This window comes from Sminthopsis crassicaudata, chromosome 6 (assembly GCF_048593235.1).
Source record: "Sminthopsis crassicaudata isolate SCR6 chromosome 6, ASM4859323v1, whole genome shotgun sequence".
Taxonomy (NCBI): Eukaryota; Metazoa; Chordata; class Mammalia; order Dasyuromorphia; family Dasyuridae; genus Sminthopsis; species Sminthopsis crassicaudata.
The window spans coordinates 235,677,418-235,699,491 of record NC_133622.1 but is presented as its reverse complement, the minus strand read 5'-3'; the positions used below and the strand labels follow the sequence as shown (position 1 = coordinate 235,699,491).

At 39.1% G+C, this 22,074-nt stretch overlaps 1 protein-coding gene and 1 non-coding gene across 6 annotated transcripts in view; both read left to right on the top strand.

The window, feature by feature from the left end:
• Positions 1-22,074, top strand: part of CKAP5 (cytoskeleton associated protein 5) — an 81,232-nt gene that overhangs the window by 53,118 nt on the left and 6,040 nt on the right. For 3 of the 5 annotated variants that reach the window (XM_074272999.1, XM_074272997.1, XM_074272998.1), the window contains 15 exons: positions 2,650-2,778; positions 6,983-7,177; positions 7,475-7,610; positions 12,641-12,726; positions 14,872-14,997; positions 16,235-16,384; positions 17,314-17,517; positions 17,692-17,827; positions 18,351-18,544; positions 18,965-19,137; positions 19,371-19,394; positions 20,301-20,474; positions 20,702-20,822; positions 21,295-21,474; positions 21,820-22,007. In XM_074272999.1, coding sequence (XP_074129100.1) covers positions 2,650-2,778; positions 6,983-7,177; positions 7,475-7,610; positions 12,641-12,726; positions 14,872-14,997; positions 16,235-16,384; positions 17,314-17,517; positions 17,692-17,827; positions 18,351-18,544; positions 18,965-19,137; positions 19,371-19,394; positions 20,301-20,474; positions 20,702-20,822; positions 21,295-21,474; positions 21,820-22,007 — 2,216 coding nt within the window. The remainder of the gene's footprint in view (positions 1-2,649; positions 2,779-6,982; positions 7,178-7,474; positions 7,611-12,640; positions 12,727-14,871; positions 14,998-16,234; positions 16,385-17,313; positions 17,518-17,691; positions 17,828-18,350; positions 18,545-18,964; positions 19,138-19,370; positions 19,395-20,300; positions 20,475-20,701; positions 20,823-21,294; positions 21,475-21,819; positions 22,008-22,074) is intronic. The other 2 variants (XM_074273001.1, XM_074273000.1) reach the window with 1 other exon arrangement.
• Positions 20,875-20,984, top strand: LOC141548106 (small nucleolar RNA SNORD67). The gene has a single exon (XR_012483809.1). It is a non-coding gene; the product is annotated as a small nucleolar RNA SNORD67 (small nucleolar RNA).

The following is a 22,074-nucleotide window of genomic DNA, read 5'->3' as shown; positions in this document are numbered from 1 at the left end:
TACTCTTCCTTTTGTGTGACTTTGAGATAACTTTATTTTATTACAATCTTTTGTCATTCTATCTTTTTCTGTACCTTTTAACTCCGTAACCCTCTTCTTCAAATTCACTGTAATCTCCATTCCTACTATCCTTCTGTTCTTTTCTAGGCCATCACCAACCCCTTTCTTGTCCTCTCCTTCCTTATCTGTTCCAAACAATTTTCCTCAGTTTCCCATAGCATCTCCCCCTCCTACTCTTGCCTTATCTTCACAAAAAAAAATAAAATAAAAAAAATTAGATTGTTTGCCAAGAACTTTTGCTTTCTTCTCTTCCTTTCTCTTGTTTCAGGCAAGCTTATACCTCACCTTCACTTCTTTTACTTGAGTTTTACGTGAAGAAATAATCTATTGATCTCATCCCCTCCTAATTTTGCAAAATAAATTCTCTAGTTATCTTCCATACTGTCTTTTAACTTCAATCTCTTCCTATCTGTGGAGTCCTTCCTCACTGGCTACAAACACACCCATGTCTCCCCATCTTCAGACAGCCCTTATTTGGCCCTCCCATCCTAACTGGCTCTTGTCCTGTGTCGCTTCTCCCTTTTTTTGGCTTAATTCCTCAAGAAGTCCATCTTCATCTGATGTTGCTTCTTCCTCTCCACACACATTGCTAAACTTTCAGCATACGGCCTGACTTCTAACCTCATTGTCAACTGGAAATGGCCTCTCTCCAGGTGTGAACATTTGGTCTCCTTTGTTGCTTCTTTATCCCCTGCTAATCCCTTCATTGTGGTCGTACCCCAAGGTTCTGTCCTCGGCTCGACATCTTATCCACTCTCGTGGCTTCTGCTGCACTCTCTATGCTTCTTGTTCTTCTTTCTTAGAGAACTGGCTGGCTTACAGGAGTGAATTTGAAGGAGGCAGAACTTTCCCTTCTCTCTGCGGATGATTGGCAGATGTATGTATCCAGCCTGGTCTCTCTTCTGACCGCCAGTCCCACATTACCAGCTGCCTCTCAGCGGATTTGAACTAGATGTTCTGTAGCATCTCGGCCTAATGTGATCTTTCCCTAACAGCCTTCCTCTCAGCTAGTCTTCCCTCTTTCTATTGGAGGGGCCGCCATCCTCCAGATGACCCAGGCTTAAAACTTCAGTGTTATTGGGGGCTCCTTTCTTTATGCTTGCCTAGTAAATCTCACTTGTTGCCCAATCTTGTCTTTGATTCCTCTACAGCCTCTCATAGAACTATTTCCCTTCTCTCAACTCACAGCCTCTCATCACCTCTTGTCTGTGGTATTGTGATAACCTCCTTTGCTCTCACTTCCCTAATCTAGTCTGTCTTTCCTTCCACTGCCAAGGTGCTCCTGTTGTGTTCCAGCTTGGTCAACTTTAGTGCCTCACCCTTTCCTCTAGGATCACACAGAATTCTCTGTTTGGCATTCAGATCCTCTCCATTTGTATTCTGTGATCCATTTACACTGCCAGCTTGCTTATAGTTCCTCAAATACTGCACCTCTGTTTTCATGCCTTTGCACTGGCCGGCTGTCTCCAGGCCTTCAGTTTTTTTTCCTCTTCCCTCTATCTCTTGGTTTTCTTGGCTTCTTTCAAGATTCATCCCAAATCCACCTTTGTGGGTCTTATCTTCCCCCAACTCTTGAGTCTTAATCGGGTCAGTATTTATTAAGTAACTCCTCTCCTCTGCAGGCTTTGTTTAAGGACAAGCAGAGAGATAAATAATCTTTTCTCCATTCCCTTCCTTTTGCTTCATGTATATCATACATGTTCCTGGTGATTTATGTTCTGTCTCCCTGTGAGAATGTGATCTTTTCAAAGGCAGAGATTGTTGTCACCTTTCTTTAGTGCCTGGTACACAGTAAGTATTAATAAATGCTGACTGACTGACCCTCTAACTTGCTCCAGATTTACTGTGTGGGATTGGGCTGCTCAATGTTTTCTATTTCCATTGAATAGTAAAAGCCAAGAGCTCTCCTGGAGTAGCACCTTCCCTTTGGGATCTGTAAATTTGGTGGGAATGGAAAGCTGTTACATAGATAGCTGGTCAAAAAGAAGTGGGCCATGTAATTTAGTACCTCACTGTCTAATATGGAACTACATGAAGTTCTTTGCAGTTGGTCACTAGAGAGTAGAGAAACAGATTTTCTGAAAATGTAATCCTCTAATGAGGTCAGGCTGAAAATGGAAACCTTCCTTTATATCTGTAGTATCTACAATTGGAAAGGTGTGGTTCCCCTTTGAAGTTTTGTTTTATGTAAATAGTTTTCTTTATTATAAGGAGAGTTTCTATTGGTAGTGTTAGAGTGAGGGTATTATTAGGAAGTAACAGCAGAAATCTCTAAAATTTTTCAAAGCAGGTGAGACTTTGCCTAACTTCTGGTTACCTATGATTCCTTGAACAATGTGGTTTCCTTCAAGACTGTTCCAAGTGCTAGCTCCTTCTGTTTCCTATTGATAACCTGTTGATCAATATTTTCTTCCACCTCACAGTTTCTTGTATTGTTTCACTTGTTTCTATGTTATGTCCTCCAGGAGAAGAAAAGCCCCAATTTTAGAGACTCTTATTCTTTTTTGTCTTTGTAAGAGAATAGATTCTTCATTCCCTCCTCCCGTCAGTCCTGTGGATTGTGATTCTTTGTGAATTTTGTTTCTGCAGAACAATGTTCGAGCTGCTGCTCTAGCTACTGTGAATGCCTGGGCAGAACAGACTGGCATGAAGGAATGGCTAGAGGGAGAGGATCTCTCTGAGGAGCTCAAAAAGGAAAATCCTTTTTTAAGGCAGGAGGTTAGTACTACAACCAAGATATTCCTGTGTTCTTAGCCAACCTTTGTTTTAGAAAGGGGAGCTGTGGACCTGCACATTTGCCCAGAGAGACAACATTTAGTATTCACTTAATGAGAAAAGGAAGGCTGCTTTTCTTGGATATATGTAAAGTTTCTAGAGGAGTAGTGGTTGGTTTGTTTTTTTAAATGCTGCAACACATCAGTAATTTATTGTATGTTTAGTCAAAACACATTCAAAATGGAAACTTAAAGAATACTTTTCCACCAGAAACAATTGACTTGTTTCTACGAGCATAATAATACTTAATTCTGTAGTAATTTTTTATGTTAGAACCTTACCTGTCATGCTTCTGGATCTGGGAAGTATAGCTTTAAATTGTAGTACAAAGATGAATTCTTTGTCATGGGTAAAGATAAATTCTCATAAGCTAATAAATTGCTATCATCCTGGTTCCCTTTCAGCTGCTAACTTCATAAATACTTAGGACACTTTAAAGCTATTTATTTAAATGTAAAGAAGTGGGGAAAGGCCCATCTATCTTTTTTAGAAATTGCTTTAACAGATGCCAAATGATAAAAATATTTCTATTAATGTGTAATATTACAACTTTGTATTTAATTCTGTTTAAATATGACATATTTCTTGAGTTTATGGGCAACAAGCACATAGTCACTCACTTCCTTACATCAAGAAGTATGGTTTGAATATGCTATTCAAAAGGCCTGTATACAATGAAGAAGAGAAACAACATATGACTAAAAGGCAGGCACCAAAATGATATTAGACAAAATGGACACTAAATTCCTGGTTCTAAAATGGAAGTCATTTTTAGAGGCAGCTTTTATGTGGTCAGATAATGGACTGTGGTGTTAAAGTAAATTCTTATTAAAAGAGATAATGATACAGATGGGTACTGTATGCAGTTACAACAGCTCTGTCTAGATCACTTTAAACAAGATATGTACTCCAAAAAATGGAAAGTGGGCAGAAATTAAGCTCTTGATTATTAACATTTTATCGCATTTAGCCATTGCAAAACAGTTATTGTAGGAGATGTCAAAAAAGCATAGAAATCACCTCACAAAGCAGACATTTTATTTCCTTATCAAATGGGAAGAAAAGACCACAGCTTAGCATTCAAGTTCTAGGCCAGAACATTACATTAAAAGACTCATCATTGCCTTTCATATGTAGAACTAAATGGTAAGAAGAAAAAGGAAGCCAACAGAAAACTTGGCACAGTGAGCTAGATCATTTCCCTTGGTATTTGCTGATGAAACTGAAAGAAAAACAACAGACAGGAACCATTTGGCCAGAATTTTTATATAGTTCTATTTTCATTGATGGCAATAACAAAAGCACTCACTTTTGAGTGCATCACCTAGTACCTCATTATACTATAATCACAAAATCTATCAAAGAGCATTTATTTACATACCCACCATATGTCAGGCACTGGGCTAGGTGTTGGAGGTAAAAAATAATAATAATAATAATAATTAGATTGTCTTGTCTTTCAAGCTTACATCCAGCTAAGAGGGACCATACCTACGTAGGTATTGGGGTAAAGGAGAGTAATAACAGCTGAGCAAATTCAGAAAGGCATTATGTTTGAGTTGCAAAGGAAATAAGGGATTTTATGAGGTGAAGGTAAAAAATGAGAACATTCTAGGGATGGAAGTTGACCAGTGCAATGTCATGAAGATAGCAGATAGAGTGCCCTGCATGAAGAATAGTGGTGCACATGACAAAGTTTGTCAAAGGATTGATTCTATGTCAAATAAATACAGAGTAAATTAGTCCTGGAGGGGATTTCTCTCCCACTTCTACCCCTTCCCCATGGGATCAGTTTTTCTAGAAGGCATAAATTATTCCTGTGGCATAGTAATCACATAATCTATGCAGTTGACATATAAAATACTTTCCATAATTTTTCAGTAACTCTTTATTCAAAATCATTTAAAAACAAACATAGAATGTTTTCAGAATAATTGACTTGACATTTGTTGAATTTATACTAAGAGATTAATCACGAAACATTAGTTTCCAAGGAAGTAAAAAATTATTTTCACACAGAGGGAAATGGAAAAGTGCATGGTAGGTGTGAGTAGGCTGCAACATATAACAGATAAAAGATCTTGGAAGAAGAACTGGAGTAAAGAATACAGTCAGGGAAGTGTATGAGTGAAACAGATGGTCTGGTCATATGGTGAGAATAAAGGATAGCTCATGGACAGCCCGACTAAACGTTCCACTGATGTATCCTCAAAATGTCAGGAGAAATCAGAGAAGGTGCCCAGCACTTGGGTGGATTTCCATGGTAAAACTCGTGGAGTATTGTGGACAAGTGTTGCCTAGAAGAATGGATGAGTTACAGCTTGTATCCTTGGAAGAAACTCCAAATCTTTGCTCAGACAGATCCATTTTAGCATGCTAGCTTATGTCGATAGATTACTAAGGTCATCTCAGTGGTATTTAAGGTTTACCATGAAAAACTAGTATTGATCCCATCATACTCTTTCCCCTTCATTTCCCAGAGGAGAGGGATCTTTTCCTAATGGAGTTTGAGACCACAAAATACAGTTCAGTTAGACAAACAAATGAATGTGTAGATTATCTCAAGCAAAGAAAGATTGCACAAGAATATAAAATTTTGCCCAAAAAAGGAGGCCTAGAAGACATAGCAACTGCCAGTTGCTTTTTTTTTTTTCTCTTAGCCAAATGAGAAGGCAGGCCTAGGGGACATCCTTGATGAAAATTATAGAAGGGATCATTGGATCATAGTTCTCAACTTATAAGGAACCGTAACAGTTCTCTTACTTCAATCTGCTCCCCTTACACATAGGAAACTGAGGCCTAAGTTAAGTGTCTTGCAAAAAATCAAGCAGATGATAAAGCCATAATTTGAACCCAAGTGTTCTGACCTTAGCTCAAACTCCTTTACACCATGATCTGAACCAGGTGACCATGGTTTTAGTGTTGCACAAATTTGCAAGCATTTCTACATAATGGAGGATCCTAATTTTTCAATCATTTGTATTATGAACATAGCCTCGAAGGTTTTTGTCAAGCAATACAAGTTACCTGACTGTCATCTTCTACAGTCGACATAATTTTCTTCTGTGGCCTCAGTACTGATATCAAGCAAGATGTAAGCAAAAATAGGATTTCTAAGAGTAGAGGTGGTTTCTTTTGCCTTCAAACCCTTAGCAAATGGCTTGGTATCTAGTAGCTACTTTTCTTGTTTGTGTATGGGTAAAATATCCTAGACAAAAGAAGGATTCCATATTGATGACTGTCCTGAAGCTCATTAGCACATAAGATTGCACTGAGCATGACAAGCTTTGAAACACTCTAGTGAGGGGCCTTGATCAGTTTCTCTTGTATGACTATGGATTTTGATCACTGTCTATGTAAGAAAAGCAGTGAAAATGGTACATTACTCAGATTGCCACAGAAAAACAAAAGGAATCGTCATTCTTTTGTACACGCCATGGACGGGGATTGCAAGTAGACAGCAAGCTGAGCCAGCAGATTGGAAGAGCTCGAGCTGGATCTCATTTAAGGGATTATGTAGTTCTGTGATTTGGAGCTATGGTGCATGGAATTGAATTTTTAAAAGCCACAAAGCAAAAGAAAGAGCTTTGGTAGTTGATGTGTCTGTATTGCACTCTAAGGTTTTTCCTCATGTGCTTATAATCTTGTCACATCAGTACAGCTGCTGTGCCCATTAGGCAGATGAGGAATATGGCAGGCACCCGACCACTGGTAGTAGCAAGCTTCAAACCCAGGTTTTTCACTTCAGACTCAGTCTTTTTTTTTTTTTTTTTTTTTTTTTTTTTTATGCAGTGTGTCATTGATGACAAGTTGCATGTAAGAATATAGCATATAAGATATTCTCAATTACATGTCTGTCATTCTTGCTAAATCTGCATCCTACTCCTTTTTTACCATGAATGGGTGACTTAAGTGCTGGTGCGGCCTTTATTATGGAAATAATTCAGCAAGAATCGAGTAGGATGAGAAAGTATGATGGAGCTTCAGTGAACACTGGAATATACTTAAAGAAAATCAGTTTATTACATGCAAAAATTGGTTCAGTGTCAGGAATTTGGCAAGCCTCATCATGAACCATAAACCACTGGAATTGTCTCTTCAGGTGCCCCGCTGATCTATTTTTTTTTTTTTTTTTTTTTTTTGACAGCTTCTGGGTTGGCTAGCTGAAAAGCTTCCTGCTCTCCGCTCCACTCCCACAGACCTCATCCTGTGTGTCCCTCATTTGTATTCATGCTTGGAGGATCGGAATGGAGACGTAAGGAAGAAGGCCCAAGATGCCTTGCCATTCTTCATGATGCATCTGGGCTACGAGAAGATGGCCAAGGCCACTGGGAAACTCAAGGTAGACCTTTAGGAAAGTTTAGAGGGTGACACACACTATTCTCTTGTCTCTTCTGAGACGAGACTTGTGAGAGGAGAAACCTCCTCTTTAGCTGTATAATAGTTTTCCAAAAAAAAAAGTCTTTCTGGATTTCAACTTCTCCCAGAAACTTTTGTTTTTACAGATTGCATTTGTTTTGTCCTTGCTGGGTGCTGCTCCAAAACTGGGAGCTCATTTGGTTGAGAACATGTCTGCTAACAAGTGTATAATAGACATATTGTGTATGGTGATTTTGGTTTATGGGCTCTCTCTCCCTAGCCAACTTCCAAGGACCAGGTCCTGGCCATGCTAGAGAAAGCCAAAGCCAACATGCCAGCCAAGCCCGCTGCGCCCGCGAAAGCCTCCTCCAAACCTGCAGGAGGGGCAGGTCCAGCCAAATTCCAGCCTGTGTCAGGTAAATGTCTCCTAATGATTAGATGGGCAGGGGGGCCCAGAGGCCGGGGTCTCAGCTTCTCTGTCTGCGCAGTCCCTGGGGTCTTCCCCTCCTCTCCTTTCAGCCACAGCCATGCTTAACTAAGGCCCACTTATCTTTGCCCAAGGGCCCCCCCTTGCCTCAGGTCTCTCTTAGGGCGCTTAAAATGCAGCCTTCTGGCCCCATTCATAAGGGATTGCTCATTCCTTACTATGGATTGTAAGGCGCTTTAGCCTTTTCTGGCTGTTCCACACCTTCCCTCCTCCCGTCTGGCCACCTTGACTGCCTTGCTGGGCACTTATCATCTCCCTCCTCCCTGACGTTGCCAACTGTGGCTCAGGTCCATCTTCTGGTGGTTCCCTCTCCTGCCCCATTATCTTGTATTGGTTTTGCATCAGTTTTGTCTATAAATTGCCTCTCCTATTAGAATGTAAACTTCTTGAGGACAGAGACGCTTCAGTTTTGTCTCTGTCCTACTTGGCTGGACTCTTCAGATAAAAGCACAGTGCCCAGCATGACTGGCACAGAGTAGGTACTTAATAAATACTTGTTAATTACCTCTAAGAACAATGGATAGTCCCGGACAGTAGCGGTTCATTATATTTTCAAGTCTATTAGCTGCCCGCCACCCCCTGTAAATTGACTGAGAGACTTAGAATTGGAGGAGACCTTTGGGACTGTTTTGTCCAGATCTGCCCATTTTACATCAGAAAGAGAAAAACTGGGGCCTAAGTTGGCTTGGCAGTGACTTGCACACCCATGCCCAAGTCTGCGCTGTCTCTGAATACGGGTCATCTTGACCATTTGTCCACATGAAAATTTCCTTTTTTTACTCACTTCAGAACAACAGGGTGTACAGCCTAGCTTAGTAAGTGGACTTACGGGTTTTAGATTCTCTGCTGCAAGAAGAACATGGCTCTAACCAGAAGCTGTTACTGCTACAATTGCAGTATTATTGGAATTGAGCTAAACATCAGAATATCCCTGGGCACTGTTAACTTAAAATTGATTATTTTTGTTGCAGTTGTTTTTACATGAACAAGTTATTTCTACATATTAAAATCTTTAAGACATTGACAAAATAATTCTTAGAGGCAAAAATAAAAGCTTACCTCCACGGAGAGTCCATTTTATGGATGAAAAGAACAGATATTCACACAAGTAAAGATAAAATAAAAAGAATGATTGTTGTTGTGAAGAAGGTACCATCTCTATTTTTTGTCTGTAGCACCAAGGAGTTGTCGTGATCAGGGAAGCTAAAAAAACCCTGCTTATTAACCATTGGTTTGGAATAAGAAGTTTTCTTATCATGTTGGCATAATGAAGCTGCTATTTTTCTCTTTAGCAAAGTAATAATATTTCTAGTTTATGCCTTTTTTAAAAAATGAGGCTTCCTGTAAGGTAGCAGTGTAGGAAGAATACATGGGAGCCAGGTCTACCCAGATCTCAGCAAGATATAAATGTTCTTTCTCTCCCACTCTCCTACCACTCCTTCCCGCCCCCTATCTCCCCTCCTCCCCGCCAAAAAAATGACCTGACTGTTTCTATCTATGAAATGCTGTTCTGCTGCCCAGGGGTCCTACAGCTTAGAACTTGGGCTGCCATCTCAAGCCCCTCCTGCAGTGGCTCCTGTGGACTTCTGTTGTCTGCTTTCAATCTCCACAATTATCTAGAATTTCCTCCAGCTCATCTTCTTCCCAGGCACTGGCCTAGACCAAGGCTTGCTCAGGCCTATGCCCAAGTCTCCCGTCTCCCACTGTCCCCATTTTCCAACCAGGGTTTTTTTGGTTTTTTTGTTTTTGTTTTTAAAGATTATTTTACTAATATATGCTCTTAACTTTTTAGAAAAATGAAAGAAAATTGAATTGATAAGTAAAACCAGGATCTAGTTCTTTGAAAACACCAGTAAACTTGACAAACCATTAGCAAATTTAATCAAAAAAAAAAAAGGAGAGAGAACGCAATTACAAATGGAAAAGGTGAGATTGTAGTGATCACAAAAAGACAGTAAAAATATCATGAGCAGGGAACACTAGACACAAAATAAGACAATAATTTCTAGAGTAAAAAAGTTATTTACAAAAACAAAAGTTACCTAAATTTAGATAGTAAAAAATTAATAATAACCAAGCTGGAATAAAACAGACTACCAGTTAATCTACTCTGCCTTCTATTCCACCATCCTGTACATACACATACAAGCCTGTGTAAACATCGTGCATCCAACATATTCACTGATATTTTTTTCAGACAAAACCTTTCAAATACAAGGTAAATTTTATTCATAAGTTCAATAAAAGGTAGAACACTAGCCAGTACTTTTCCTAAAGAAAATGAACTTGTTCTTAAAAGATGACAGATAACTTTTTTAAAAAGTTACATATGCTGATTTTTAAATGATTATGCTTTGAAAATTACGAAACAAAATTTTATATTAAAAAAGCTTTATTCATAGCAAAATGGCTTCAAAAGTTTGAAGCGATACATAATAGTTTTAGTTTCACATACGGTCCTCTTTTTCCATTCTACTTTGTATATAGAAGTGCTTATTTTATTTTGTCAGAGTAAGGGGGGAAATGTAAAAAGAAAGAAAAGTGATCATTCATGACTAAGAGGAAATTCTGTCCACTATACCAGGTGGACAGAATATCAGGGAAAACTTCACAGCCTTGTAGGGCATAAACCAGAGACACTAAAGATTCCAGATAAAGAAAAGCTAGTTGATAAAAATCTAATTTGTTTTCATGATTGAAAAACACTAAAAGGAATAGAAATAGAGGTTTCTCCACACAACAAAAAATAAATCTGAAAATAAGAGCCCACATTATGTGCAATAAAGAGGTATTAGAAATAGTTTAACTAAAAAAATCTAAACAAGGATGTGGACTTTCCCTGGCATTGAACAGTGAACCATGAGCTGGATTTGAGAGTTAAGATTCTGGTCTCTGTTTGAAACCCAGTTCTGCTGCTTACAATCAGTGTGGCCTTGAATAAGCTACTTAAACCCTTCTGGCCTTCAATTTCTTACATTATAAAATGAAAGTATTAAGATTTTATTTTTTCCTTCTCTAAATCTGTGAACCTTTGATCACTTCTCTCTGATACCATGTTGGAAGTTGCAGCAAGTCTAATGACAGGAAAAGGAAATCAGATTATTTGGAATTGAAAAGGTCAAGATTAGTTCTCTTCCAGTTCTAAATTTGTGATCTTTATAATTAATTTGATAATTAATCCATCTTTCTTTAAAAAAAATTAATTAGCAAGATCACAGCATGGAAGACTAACCCACAAATTACTTCTTACTTTTTATATGTTAGTACTACAAGTACTAAAAATCAAGATTGCATTAAAAAGAACTCCATTTGCAAAAAATGGTAACCAAATACCTGGTAATTAATCTTTCTTGATATAACTATAACCTGTAGGAGAATGACAGGAAAACTATTGACTAAAATAAAGCCTAAATAACTTGTGATATTCAGAGTTCATGATTAAGACTGATCACTATAATGAAAATGAAAAGAATAGACAAATAATTTCTTCATACAATGGGAAAATCTAATGAGTTAGATAAGAAAAGTGGCAAGATCATTAAGGATTATATTAAGGAAGAGCTTACACTTTTAAAAATAGTGTAATTATCAAATCTAAGTGATTCTAAATCAAAAATAGTGTCTGTGGGCACTCCCAGATGTGATATTGCCAGTGGAAATACATATAAATTATGAATAATGGATAAGTGTATGGGAAATTAAAACTAGGGAAAGAGTTTGATATCTGACAGATGTGTTACTAGGGAAAATAGGCTATGTGACCAAAAATGGATTCAGACTTGTATATCACACTATATAGTATACTCAAGTGACAGCTTTGACCCATGACCTACTACATCTCCCTGTGAATTCCAGCAGACTGATGGGACTTTTACCCCTCCAAAAAAAAAAAAAAAATTACTTCAATTGTAGGGAAGGTATTGTTTTTGGAGGCGAGAAGTCCAAGATAGATTCCTGATTACACTAACAGAGTTAAGAAGAAACAATTGTGCGTGTTTGTGGCTGACAGGTATGATAGTTTGGAAAACAAACTATAGTTACAATAGTAATTTTATTCTTTGATACAAAGATTCGATTATTGGTAATGGACCTTGAGACTTAGCTAAAGGGAAGAAAAATAAAATTGTACATGCTAAGATTTTAAAAGAAGCATTATAATTAAAGTCAATAAAGTATAAGGAATATAAAGAAGTTCAGGAAAGATGTTTATGAAATAATACAAAATAAAAAAAGCAGATTCAGGACAGCAGAGCAAACTGACCACGTAAAAGGGAAACTGAGAAAAATTCTCCATGAACAAAGTGAAATGTACTGTATATGAATGGCAATGTTCTGTAAATCACTGTTATTCTTAGTACTTCAGTCATCCATGACTATTCTGAAGGACTTATATAGGATGAGGAATCCTATCCATATCCAGAGAAGGAACTGATTGATTGTATTTGAATACAAATTGAAGCATTCTCTCTCTCTCTCTCTCTCTCTCTCTCTCTCTCTCTCTCTCTCTCTCTCTCTCTCTCTCTCTCTCTCTCTCTCTCTCTCTCTCTCAACTGTTTTTCTTGTGGTTTTTATTTTCATTAGAATGGAAGATCTGTGTTTTTACAACTTTTATAGAAATGTTTCGCATAACTTCACATGTGATTTCTTAATTGTAGGTGAAGATAAAGGAGAGAACTTAAAACTCAAAAATCTTAAAAACGAATGTAAAAAATATTGTTTTGAATGTAACTAAAGAAAAATATTAAATGAATTTAAAATTAAAATGGGGGGGGGGATGAGTAGGAATGAATAGCCCAAATATTTAAGAGGGATTGAAGAGATTGTGCTTAAAAATTTATTTGTTGTGTCCATGCAAATAGTTTCAAAGTAAGTTTTGTCAGTTATGCTAGTGATAAACAATGAATTTGTAGTCGTTTTTTGAAAATAGATTGAAATAATTTTTTTATTCCACCTACAAAGCACCTGTGGAAGATTCCATGTCCAGCTCTGTGGAGTCCAAGCCTGATCCTAAGAAAACCAGAGGTGGAGGAGTTTCAAAAGCCAAGGTTAGAGAAATCTTTACTCATTTTGGAATAACTTTTATCCATTTGATTTCAGAAAGGATGGAAGTGTTGGGGAGCGCAAGGTTTGTTTATAAATATGTGAGCCTGAAGCACCATTGTTAGCATTGCTCTTTGTATCTATCTACATGTAGAGTATTTGTAAATAAAGGTCATTCTGGGAGATTTTTTAAAACTGAAGCTGATAGACTGCCTTTGAGGACAAACCCTATTTCCTAGATTGTATTACTGATCCCATTTAATTCTTTTTAAAAAGCTCTATAGTAGACCTATTTTTTCCAATGCAAGGTCATACCATTCTTATCTTTCTCCTACCCTTCCATTCTCCTACTGAAAAAAAAAAAAAAAAAAAGAAGTAGCAGTCAAGTTTTATCTGGCAATAGGGGAGAAAAGAGGCTCATTGAAACATATTTTTAAACTGCACAGAAGAACCAGACAAGCAGGACAGCTTTAAAATTAACATGTGCATTTCACTGTATGCTTAAATGGAAAAGCAAACTGTCTATCACAGTTTTTAATGTGCAATTCTGTTTTTCTGTATGTTCTGTCCATGGAAACCACATTTTATTTTGCATTAAGTTCAGAATTTAAAATGACCAAACACATCTTACAAATTGTACAATAAAAGGAAAAAAGAGAAGTTCAGCAGTAGTGATGGGGATTACAGACTCCAAACATGAGATTATTCGGAACAAAAAGGGAGGGGGGAAGACATCATTAAACATGGCAGCTCATGGGAGAGCTAAGACCCCAAAAGCTAAGTAGATACTCAGCAAACTCATTATACATGCCAGGACAGCAGGAGCCCTCCTTTGTTTATTCCATCACTCTTTTCTTCCTTTTGCCATGTTCGGAATCTAGTGAGTCTGCTTAATAGCAACTCCCTAAATTAAGCTGGGAGGATGAGACCCTTTTCTATGTTAGCTATTGCTGCTTCTTCCTCTCCTCACTCAACAATTTTTTTTTTTTTTTTTTTTGTGGACAGGGAGTGAGTTTATTTACTTTTTTGATAGTGTCTTGCAAATGGGCCCAGGCTGGTTTTTACCATGTAAAATGTCTTTTATCTAGAAAGTATTTGGACTAGAAACTTTTGAGCTATTTAAATTGAGTAATATTTATTGTATTAATCTTGCACATTTAAATTTAGTCTGCATGAACTTACATAACTGCTCCATACATTCCTTTTGCCAATATAAACATTTTCTAACTTGTATTCTGTAATTAATGATTTTCAAAATACTTCATATCGGGTCATATTTCACATTTCACACTTTATATTCAAGTGAGTCAGAAGGCTGCGAGATGGAACACTGGGCTTGAAGTCAAGAAGACCTAAGTTCAAATTTGGCTTCACAGACTTACTGTGAGCCTGTCACATAATCCCTGTCTGCCTCAAATTTCTTTTACTGTAAAATGGAGATATTATAATATCAACCTCTCAGAGTTGTGAGGTTGAAATGAAATAATAATTGCAAAGCACTTAGTATTCTGCCTGGTATATAGTAGGTGCTATGTAAATACTAGCTTTGAGTATGGTTGTCATCATTTTCACATTCTGTGACAGCAAGCTACAAAAGGATAATGATTGAATTGTTCCATGCTGAAGGATAGATTAAAGCTTTTTGACCAAAGGAAGATGAAATGTAGCCTCTTTTCAGAGTTTTTTTTTTAAGCACAAATAATGTTGAGAACTTCATGTAGCTCATTACTTTGATTTGCCTGAACACAAATATTTTTGGCTTATTGCAGCTGTCTAATGGTAATGACAGTTTTTCTGACTGCAATACTAGCCTGAGCAAGAAACAGCCAGTCACACAGGTACCCAGGAACAGGACCATAAGCACGGGTATGGTTCTGGTGGGGTACCCTCGATCACCTGTGGTGGAGGGACTTTGGTTGTTACCAGAGCACACACCAAGAGGGTGTGGGATATTCCCTGTGAGATTCTGTCATCTGTTTCTCTTTCATGTGGAACAAAGCTCTGGGATGCTACCTTGGGTCAGTGTGACGAATCTGCACTTTGCTTGGGTAACCCCATTCCTTCCCTGAAGAGAGCCTTGGTTTGCAGGGTTGATGATCGTGTATCCTTCTGTGTTTCCTTTGCTTATCATTTTCCCCTCGTGTTTCCAGAGTGTACAAGGAAAGAAGATGCCAAGTAAATCTAGCCTAAAGGAAGATGATGATAAATCTGGTCCTATTTTCATTGTTGTACCGAATGGAAAGGAGCAAAGGATGAAGGATGAAAAGGCATTAAAGGTAAATCCTAAGTATGGTCCGGAATCTTTGCTGTGTCTTGTGCTGCCTTGTTTCAGAACTAAATCTTACTGTGTTACAGGAGCCAATGAAAAGCTCTTTCAAGAAGCATAGTTCTGACAAAAGACTTGTAGAAACTATTTCAAAGTCTTTTTGTACAGCAAAATAACTGTTTGGAAGTGTATACATATATTGTATTTAACTTATACTTTAACTATTTAACATGTATTGGTCAACCTGCCATCTGGGGGAGGGGATGGGGGAAAGGAGGGGAAAAGTTGGAACAAAAGGTTTGGCAATTGTCAATGCTGAAAAATTACCCATGCATATATCTGGTAAATAAAAAGCTATAACAAAGGAACTTAAAAAATAAAATAAAAGACTTGTAGAAGAGATCTACCATGCGTCTCTTATTTCATTGAGCTTCTCATAAATAGGCTCTATAAAATAGGAAAAATTCCTTAATTCCTCATTGACACAAAGTGATTTATTTCATCAAAAATTCCTTTTGAACTCCTATGACTATTAGACTTAATTTATATACTGCATATGTGGCTGGTTCAACTTGTGTCTGAACATCAATAGTTGAGGCTTGACTAGGATTCTTCCTTAATTCTCAAAAGTTCATTCAGCAAACATTTTGGCGCAGCTAGTTGGTTCAGTAGATAGAGCACCAGCCGTAAATTCACGAGGATATAAATTCAAATCTGGCCTCAGATATTTAGCACTTCCTAGCTGTGTAACTCTGGGCAAGTCACTTAACCCCAATTGCCTCAAAATAAATGAGTAAGTAAAAAAATAAATAAGTGTTTTATAAGCCCTAGTATATGAAAAGCTAGGCATTAGTGATAAAGAGGCAAAAGCAAGACTGATGATGACATTCTGCTGGAGTTTGGGGAAATATGTGTTCAAATGATTTTGTTCAAGGTCATTTTAAGGACCAAGAAAACCCTTAGAAACAATGGATTGGTGAAGACTTTGTGGGGAAGGAGGGTGAGTCTCACTTGACTGAGACATGAAGGAAGGAAGGAAGATGAGATTGTTTAGGCTAAACAGAGTTAAATGCTTGTCTGACTTTTTTCCTCATATACCTATAAATTCATCCTGTGGATGCAGATCTTGTTAATCTTTGCCATCTAGGGCTTTGACCACCTGGGATACCACAGCATAAGCAAGCGTTCTTTCTGTAAATACTCAATGGGCTGAGCCTTTCTCCTGTGTTATCTATGACCCCTTGTAGGTGCTGAAATGGAATTTCACCACTCCTCGAGACGAGTATATTGAGCAATTAAAGTTGCAAATGTCCAGCTGCGTGGCCAGATGGTTACAAGATGAGATGTTTCACTCGGACTTTCAGCATCACAACAAAGCTCTGGCTGTTATGGTTGATGTAAGTTTGGAATAGAATGTAAATATGCTTGTTTTGTGGAGAGACTGAACATTTAGAGTCAAGATTACGGAAAGAAGTTGTTACACAAAAAACAAACATCAAAACAGAAGCATGAAATAAGAAGGACTGTCCAATCTCGGAAGCATTGCCATCTATCTATTTTCAGAGGCTGTTGCCTTTCATGACATTGTTGATGGGAGTCATCCCCATTTCTTCTCATCTTCAGTCCATTTTCTGTATAATACTTCCCTATTTTCGTTTCTGGCTTTTCTGATCTGAGTACTTTTTATCAGTATAAACTTCTCCCTACTTCCCTCCTCCACCAACATTTTACCTTTATTATTTTTTTTGTAGAAAGTACTTATGCAGAACCATATTCCTCTACTCAAAATCTTCTCTAACATGGTCAAAACGTTTCAGTGGTGCTGGGATGGCCTCTGAGAAGCCTCGGGTCTCATCTGCGCCATAAGGAAACAAAGGGATAGGACCTTTTCAGAGTAATGGAACATTATAATATATGTGGAAGAAGAGAAGTGTGAAGAGATAGGGTAGTTTCTTGATCTTTTCTGGGGATGGACTTCGAAAATCCCTGAGTTTAAACCCTAGGTCTCGTACATTCTCATAAAAGGAGCAGAATTTCAGGGGGGTTTTGAGAGTGTAGGGCAGAAGCATTTTTGGTTATCTCTTCATCTATTTGATTCCATTTTCTCAAAATCCGTGGCCTTTTAACATATTTAATTCATTTTTGTGTACTCAAGAGTATTTGTTCTTGTTGATAATTATGTTATAAATTGGAAAGAAAAAAACTGAAAATCAAATGCGCGTTGCTTACGGTATTAAGCTATAGTATGATTAAGTAGTAGGTATTTGTTCAGTGGAAGAGAGTATCTTTTATACAATTGGAGTTGTACTTTTTTCTTGTCTTCAAGCACTTGGAAAGTGAGAAAGAAGGTGTTATTGGTTGCCTGGATCTTATCCTGAAGTGGCTTACCCTGAGGTTCTTTGATACCAATACAAGTGTCCTCATGAAAGCTCTGGAATACCTAAAATTACTCTTTACTCTGCTGAGTGATGAAGAGTATCACCTGACTGAGAATGAGGCCTCTTCCTTCATCCCCTATCTCATCCTTAAGGTAATTGTGGCATTCTTTCTCAGAAAAATTGAGCCCTTTTCCAGGAGGGATTATTCTTTTTTCCCTTTTACTCTTAGATTGGTTACACAATGATAGCCCTTTTTTTCCTTTATGATGAAACATGAAAAAGACACATAAAATACTTTGCTTTACTGGATTTTTCTTGTTAATCAGGTTGGGGAGCCAAAAGATGTTATTCGCAAAGATGTTCGTGCCATCCTAAACCGGATGTGCCTTGTCTACCCAGCCAGCAAAATGTTCCCTTTTCTCATGGAAGGAACCAAGTCCAAGAATTCCAAACAGCGAGCAGGTAGTGTGTGTGACTTAGTTTGGGGCAAGAGATCGCCAAGTTCTCTAATTGACTGAGCAAGCAGCATTTGTATAGTAACTATTGAGTAGATGTGCCTGCTGTGTATCGGGCACCGAGGATAAAAAGCAGGTCACAGAATAATATTCTGGGATTTGATCCTAATTAAAGTTACCCACAGCAAGGTCAAACACCTTTTAACTTAAACTAAGAAAATATTGGTGAATTGCACCTTCATGGACCTGTGGGGTCAGAAGGTATAGGAACTGCTGAGTAACCCCCTGGGGATCATCCCCAGTGTCACAAGGCCAGCTGCCTCACAACCTTCTTCCCTGAAGTCCCCTGGGTCTCACAGAGGAGAGGCCGGCAGGGCTAGAGTAGGTGGAGGGTTCAGCATGTCCCAAAAGAGAAGCTGTCTAGCAAAGCTAAGCCAGGTGTGTACCAAGTGTCTCTTGGTCACGTCAATCTTTGTGGAATACGAATGACTAGAGGATGATTCTTTGGGTTTTCTCTTTGGTCTCCTTAGAGTGCCTGGAAGAGCTGGGTTGTCTGGTTGAATCCTATGGCATGAATGTGTGCCAGCCAACCCCAGGAAAAGCTTTAAAGGAGATGGCTATCCACATTGGCGATCGCGACAATACTGTTCGCAATGCTGCCCTCAACACCATTGTGACGGTCTACAATGTGCATGGGGATCAGGTGTTCAAACTCATTGGAAATGTGAGTGGCCTTTTTTCTTGGAGACACTCCCTTCTGTCATGACACTAACTAATTAGTTGTTAATTGTGATTAAAGAGACTTCAGCTTTCTGTGCTTTAATACCGTACTAGTTTTTAATCTATATATACGACCCGTTCTCATTTCCATGGATCTGCCCCCACCCCTGCTGAGGCCCTGAAGGCCTGCAGCCAGACCAGGAGCCAGGAGCCAAAGTCTGACAGCAGGCCAACACAGCTTTGAAGAGGAATTTGCCTAATGTAGATAGATATAAAGCATGAACTGCCTCTGAATGTGGATGTTATTTCTGTTTCCTCAGATTTTTGATCTATGGTTTTTAAAATCTAATATGGAGAATACATCAGTATTCTAAACTCACTAAGGGTAAAGATGCTTTGAATTAAACTCTGATGTGTTACACAGCTTTCTGAAAAGGACATGAGCATGCTCGAGGAGAGGATTAAGCGGTCAGCAAAGAGACCGGCAGCTGCCCCGGTAAAACAGGTAGAAGAGAGACCTCAGCGAACTCAGAACTTGAACTCCAATGCCAACATGTTACGCAAAGGGCCAGCTGAGGACATGTCATCCCGACTCAAGTATGTATTAGGAAGTGCCCATCTGAGATCTTCTTTGTGATCTCTGCCCTTATGCTCACAGCTTGTCCCGTAATGGGATCTGGAGTTCTTGTAACCATTGTCTTGCATGACAGAGTGTCTGGGCATATATTATGTAACAATGTTTGATCCTTCCGTCTTCATTGTCTTTGTCTTTGTCTCAAAATCTCTTCTAAATGGTATTGTGCCTTCTTTCACTGCTTCTCCGTGGACAGAATTATGTATCGCACTTATAGGATGTAAGTACTGCCTGCTAACTCCTCGTTAGCAGGGCTCTTATATCTTTGTAACTTCTGACTTGGATTCATCCCCTCTGAAGGGTGACTGGCTTAGAGTTGATGACCAGGGTGGTGGGGGTGTCTGCCATAAATATAGATAGATCACAGTCCTCTTTCTGCTCACAGGCATCTGTAGCCTGACCTCTGATAAATGTGGCAATTCAGTGCTAGAAGCATCAAATTATTAGCCCATTCTTCTTTTGTGTTTTACACTCAATAATGGACTCTGTTTGGGGGTGATAGCTAATAAGCACACAGCCCGGAACTGGCTCAGTGACTGAGAACATGTGGGGTACACTGCCAGGAGTCACACTACAAGGATAATGTGAAATCCTGTCATTTCTATGGTGTTAGCATCGATAGTTCAAATGAGCTGGCTTTCATTCCACAAAATATTCCCTTGAGAAAAAGTAACTCCATCTCTGGGAGCTATATTCTGAATACTGCCTGAGCTGATCCTCTTAATGGAGAGATCCTTAATACCAGTGAATCTGGTGGCAACATGAAGGGGAGGGGAAAGCGATCTCTTTGACCATTTAGTCGCAAAGAGATGAGCTCTGAGCCAGTTTGTGGTGCCATTTGTGTATATAGACTCAGTCTTGGTTCTTTTCCAAGTAAAATTATATTAATCTTCGAGTATAAATTAACTAATAGCTCCCCTTACAGAATATCTGTGAGTCAGGGCATTTAATAGTTTAAAAAAAAAAAAAAAGCCCTGATCAAGGACTCAAGCCAATCAGGGGGGTTGAGTGAAACCAGAAGTTAAACATTTGCTTGGAAGCTTTTTGGCCCCTAGTGGACCTGCTCATACCTCTTGATGAGATGATCTTATAGTTGTGCAATAAACTCCTTTTTTCTTCCTTTTAGCCAAGCTCGCAGCTTAAGTGGACACTCGGAGGCGACCCACACAGTGCCTCGTGAATTCCAGCTAGACCTAGATGAAATAGAAAATGATAATGGTACCGTCCGATGTGAGATGCCAGCCCTGGTTCAGCACAAACTGGATGATATTTTTGAGCCAGTCCTTATCCCTGAACCCAAGTAAGTCCAACTCTTCCCTTCAGAAGCTCCTCCTTTAGCTCAGCCTCAGTGGGGTAGGGGGTGGAGGCTAAGCAACGTGAGACATAATCTGGTTATTGCTGATTTGACCTACATGCTAAATTTTCAGTTAGGAAGACTTGGGCCTACAGAAAGTGACATTTTCCTTCTTACCATCAGTGCCTGGGATAGATGATTGAAATTATTCCCTTTTCCCTGCTGCCACCTAGGATTCGGGCTGTTTCTCCCCATTTTGATGACATGCACAGTAACACGGCATCCACAATCAACTTCATCATCTCCCAAGTTGCCAGTGGTGACATCAACACCAGCGTGCAGGCTCTAACGCAGGTAAGAGGAGCCTGTTGTGTAACGGTAATCTGTGGGAGCATTAACCTCTGTCCGCGAGAGTGATGAGTTGCACGTCGGTGTGGCCACGGCATCAGGTGATGTGGGCTGCACTCAGTAGCAATCTGGTGACAAACCAAGTGCACAGGGGCCATCTGACTCGCGGTCCTTCCTTGCTTTGTAGAGAACAGTGTGGATTTTATACAACTTTTTGTTTGGCAGTAGCAGGGATAGTTCAGTGAAAGTAACAGTATTGTTTGTATAGAAACCGGTTTTAAAGAAAATCCTAGACTTGGCCAATGGAGAAAACCCAGAAGGTACATGTCTTCATGTGTCAACCTTGTCTGGTTTTCAAATGAATCCCAGATCTGCAGAAAGCACTGTCTTGATCAGAGCCAGATAGTCCATTCAGAGTTTCATCCTTTGTCTTAGAAGAATATAATTGGAACCGCATGTCTTGTGATTTTGTCTTTAGATTGATGAGGTCCTGAGACAAGAAGACAAATCCGAAGCTATGTCAGGTCACATCGACCAGTTCCTGATTGCCACCTTCATGCAGTTACGACTCATCTACAACACACATATGGCAGACGAGAAACTCGATAAGGATGAGATCATCAAGTTATATAGCTGCATCATTGGAAACATGATTTCAGTAAGATTTGAACCCTCTGGCAAAGAGCTCTGTCCTCTTTCATTTCTTCTCTTCTCTTTGGACAGGGCATAAGGTTCTCCCATTGTATCCCATGGAATTTGGGAGAATGAGGCACATTTAGAGAGTAGTGTTTGCCACAGGGAGTGTTGTACCATAATTCTGGTTATTGGGAAGGCTCCTGGAGAGTGAATGGCTTTTCCATACCCAGGAGGGTTGTGCTCACAGGGATGTGTCCAGGCAATGATTTGTCAGATACTTGACTTGTCTCTAATATTTCTGTCAGCCTCTGCTTCTCTACACTGCTAGGGGCAGAAGTCTGAACATTCCTCCTGTTGTGAATGCTAGCTCTTTCAGATGGAAAACCTCGCCCGAGAGGCCTCCACTGGCGTCCTGAAGGACCTGATGCACGGGCTCATTACCTTAATGCTGGACTCTCGGATTGAAGATCTTGAGGAAGGACAACAGGTCTTCCGTTCTGTCAATCTCTTGGTAGTGAAGGTGCTAGAGAAGTCAGACCAGACCAATATCCTAAGGTACAATTTGACCCTCCCTGCCTAACCTGAAACAAGTTCTTCCCCAGGAGGCCTAGCCCTAGGGCAG